The sequence below is a fragment of the Aptenodytes forsteri genome, unplaced genomic scaffold (assembly GCF_000699145.1).
Source record: "Aptenodytes forsteri isolate BGI_AS27 unplaced genomic scaffold, ASM69914v1 Scaffold73, whole genome shotgun sequence".
NCBI classification, from domain to species: Eukaryota; Metazoa; Chordata; class Aves; order Sphenisciformes; family Spheniscidae; genus Aptenodytes; species Aptenodytes forsteri.
Window position 1 is genome coordinate 3,364,906 of NW_008796215.1, and position 4,449 is coordinate 3,369,354.

The 4,449-nt window shown below is 39.8% G+C and overlaps 1 protein-coding gene across 1 annotated transcript in view; it reads right to left on the bottom strand.

Annotated features, from left to right (window-relative positions):
* The window catches only part of LOC109279732 (killer cell lectin-like receptor subfamily F member 1), a 14,577-nt gene extending 10,406 nt beyond the window's left edge, over positions 1-4,171 (bottom strand). Inside the window, exon 1 of the mRNA XM_019474444.1 lies at positions 4,090-4,171. Coding sequence (XP_019329989.1) covers positions 4,090-4,171 — 82 coding nt within the window. The remainder of the gene's footprint in view (positions 1-4,089) is intronic.
* Positions 4,172-4,449: the final 278 nt, after the last annotated feature.

The following is a 4,449-nucleotide window of genomic DNA, read 5'->3' on the forward strand; positions in this document are numbered from 1 at the left end:
GGGGGGATTGGGGGAAGCTGGAGAGGGTCCAGCAGAGGGTGGATAATAAAGATGGTCAGGACCTGGAGGGGCCGAGGAGGCTAAGGAGGGGAACAAGAAGCTAAGGGGCGAACTAGTAGCAGCCTACAACTACTTGTAGTCTAGTTTGATGGTGGCATTGAGCTCTTGGGTTTTTTTTTTTCCTGGTGGAGGAAAGGTCTTGTATGTAATCATTTATGAGCCATAATCAGGTGATTCTTGTGTAAACTAGGAAGCGAAAACCATCTCAGTCTTTCATTAGAAAATGGATTTCCAGGCTGTATTTATCCTTGCTTGTATTTTTGGAACACTTTTCCACTTTTGAACATCTGTTTTGAAGCACACGCACTGCAATAGCACCTGCTAGTCCACCAAAGCACGTGCACAGACAGTACCACCTACTAACCCCTGCTCAACACGCCCTGCTAGAGCATCCAAGAATCACCTCATCCTTGTAATTCAGAGCACCTCACTGACAGCTGAAGTCCAACTGGTTGTGTAACCTGGCGTTGACTTTCCTATTGGAACAGGATAAAAACAAATCCCTTTCAATCACTTTTCTGCGTGCAGCCTCCCAAACTTACAGCTGCAGACATTTATTATTGCTACGTTGTGTTAAACATTATTTAATACGGTTTGTCCAGTCTATCAAGTTTATCCCAGTAGTTTTCAATGACTGAGCTTACCTTATCATTAGGCTGCAAACTTTTACATTCATTCCAACTGTGCCACCAGTGATTTTTATATCTTTTTGCATATCCTCATAAAATACATTGAATAGACTTTGAGATAAGAACAGTATTTGGGAGAACACCAAGAAACTCTGCATCATTTGACGAAACCAAATCCCGTTCTCGCGCATAAAGAAAAGCTAAAAAAAAAGAGGTGGGCACTGGATCTGTAAAGGGACTTTCACTCTCAAATCCAAATTTTACATGTCTAAAACACCTACTCAACTACTACAGAACCTTGGCAGGAGTTCAGCTCCGCGCATGTTTACCTTTCAAGTACGCCAAATCTTGCCAGCAGCTATACTTTAGCAGGGCTCCCCACCCATGCATTTTTTAGTATCTACTCCAGTAAATTGCATCTAATGGTCTGAAACTTGCACTAAATGCAGCCAGGAGGAGGTAAGCATGTTCCACTTTCCCATAGCCCAGTGATTTGAAGTCTTGCCTAAAGTCTGGGAATCTGCCACTCGGTGCATTCATCTGCCGAGTTTGCAGTGGTGATTAAACCCAGCTCTCCCTCCTCCACGGTGAGAGTTTTAATCATGCAGTGCTTTCCCTTATGCCCATCTCAAAGCTGCTTCTTTTTCTGCAAGACAGTCAGCCATCCCTGGCCAAGACCAAGATCGGCATGAAATCTGGCAAAGGGAGGGATGTGGGTACCAGCCATCCTCCAGTGGACATTTCAGTGTGTCACAGAGTCGGGATAGTGCCAAAGGGAGAGCTTGTGACGCTTGCCACAGAGTCCCATCACCTTGGAGCCGAGACCCTCATTTTGAGAGTCAGCTTCGAATTCCTGCTCCAAATTGGAGGAAGCATTGAAACCTCTTCATGCAGGGTGTGATAACGAGCGGGACATGCTGTAAGCATGTTTGTTATGCGGAAGCTGTCCTGTCCGAAGCAGCCTTGATCCCAGTCCGTGTAGGAGACAGCTCCTTCTAGCTTGCAGGGAAGGCTCTAACTCCCAGAAATGGATGACTGAGCAGCACCTTGCATCGTCGCTCTATCCTGTTAGCTACTTTTGGCAGTTCCTAGCTCACCATGCTAGGATCCCAGACTCTCCTCCATTAGCTGTAAAGAAATGCAGGGCACCTCAGCGAGGCTCCACTCTACAGTGGGGAACCTTAACACTAATCATAGCTATACTTACACTGAACTTAAGTCTGTTTTGTGAACATTGCTCAACGTGCCTGTCACCTTTCAGGATTATTCCCAAATTTCCTACGGAGTTTTTAAAAATTACAGAAATAATTCTGTAGGAAAAAAAATGTGTTTTCTCCCATTCTTCCTATGGTAAAAGCGAGTCTTTTGGTTTTTTTGAAGAGCCTCTTGGAGTAAAAGAACACTACACCAGCCATGAGTATGTGTGAATTTCAGTCAAAGCGTTAAAACTTCAAGGAAGGAACAAGCAACTGAAATTGTTCATTTGAATTTTTAAAGCATGATAACATGGCTCAAGTTCTTGTCTATTTTAGTAGCAATAAAACCTCTGTTAGTATATGTTAATGATGAAGGCAGAGAAATAATTGTCGTCAGGGAGATGACATCAACTGATATGAGGTCCAATATTGCTTAATACTGTTTGGTGCTTTTTCTGTTTGTGTCACAGTAAGTAGAAAAATAATTGCTAATAAAAATCTGAAAATAATAGAAAGGTTAATAAAAATAAATAAAGACAGCCATAATGACAGCCCTGTAAGTTCAAGCCCAGTCAAATGAAATGTGTTTGAGTATAACCAGATAAAAGGGTGGGGGAAGGTGATACTGGGAGTTACAAACAGCAAAGGAAAGATTATTTAAGAGATTTTTGTCTTTGTATAACTGCGACTTGTAGTAATACTGGGTGCATCTCTGGTGCCCATATTTTTTAAAGGAGACGGAAACACTGGAGAATGAACAGAAAAACATCCACAAAAGTAATTAGAGTTCTTCAGAAAGTTAGAGTGAAAGATTTAAAGGCAAAAATACACTGAGAAACTACTTGATTACTGTGGCCAGTAACTTCATGTGAGAAAATATTGAGTGCTAAAATTTATTCGACAAAGGTTTAACAAGACCCGTCTAGATGTTAATGAGAACTTTCATTGGAAATTAAAGCCTGGCCTATTCAAATTCAAACTTTTCCTTTAGCTAGCATGATCAAGGGACATTTTTGGATGTCTTCAAATCGAGATTTGATGCCTGTCTCCCTTTGCAAATAAATTATATCACCTTAGAAACGGGGTAAAATTCTAGGCAAACCCTCTGTTTTGTGTTGTACAGGCTGCAGTAGTACAAACAACATCCATGGATGCATGAACATACAGTGTAAGGTAGTATTTTCTGTTAGATATATAATAAAGGGAACTCATTTTTACTTTATAGATAAAGGCTTTGTAAAAATATTTTTCTAAAAATAGTTTTTTTCTGTCATTTAAGTACATGCATTCAGAGCACCATCATCACTATTAATCTACATTGTAAGTAGAATAACCTCTTCTAAAAATGCTCATTACACAAGGTAGTTTCCTTAAGTAATTAAACACATTATTTACTAATGAACCTTGAAAGCATGAAAATGTCATCTTACTCTGACCACAAGCATTTCCTATTTGCTCATTCATATTAGCTGTGATCCAGAATTTTGACAAAACATTTTCATGAATGAGTTACACTTTTTCCAAGTACCAGAAATTTTATTTCTTAAGAAAATATGGTTTAAATAATCTCCTTACCATGAATATTGACTTAAACCTTTATCTTTTGTTACAAACATGTGAAGTGATCCCAGATTGATAATGTGGTTCTGGGAAAATCACTGCTGGATAACCGAAGAGGAAGAACAGGAGGGTTTTAGGAGTCATTCAGTTCTTCCTCGAGTGATAGTGACTGCACTTTCGACTGCCGCTAGTTTTCTGATTTACTAGTCAATTTACTACTCCTTTTCCATGACGACATCATAAAAAGTATTGATCTGATTTTTGGACAAGGTAGTAATTTGATGGAGCGTATTCTAACAGGTTTTTGATTGTATTGTTCATATATTAAAAAAAAAGATTATGCTCATTATTAAAAAATGAACAATTTTTGTTTCTCATTGTTACCTAAAATAAGATAACAAAGGGGCCAGAACTGAGGCACTACTCCATAGCAATACTGACTTAAGAGTAGCTTTGCTGACTTGTATCTCATGAGGATCTCTTCCACCATTTGCAACTTTTCACCCTTTCTGTGACTTCTGCATGCAGCATTTTATAGCATTCTTCTAGTATTATGCAGTGACAATTTTCAAAATGAAAGAGAGAGAAAGAGCTCGCACACGAGAGAAAACAGTGTACATCCAAGAGCTGACTAGCTGTTTTACCTGGAACTGATGTCCGAGAAGGAACGGGTGGTCTTTCCCTGGGTAGCAGTGCCACGTCCGCATAGGTGATATCATCCGCCATTGATGAGCAAGTCCCTCTGAGTTATGGAAAGAGGTGGTTTAATACAGTGGGTTGCATCCTGTATTAGCTTTGCCTGCCTCCAGAAGTATACATACGCCGTGCTATGGCTCTGAGGAAGGCTGAGAAACAGCTAAAAGGAAGTTACGTCTTTCAATACAGCTGCAAAGCCTATTTTCAGCCACCATTCTGTCTCTTCTTGTGTGATCTCTTGCCCTTCAGAATACAGGAGAAAATGAAGATTAAAAACCATTATTTTTATTAGAATGTATTAAAAAAAA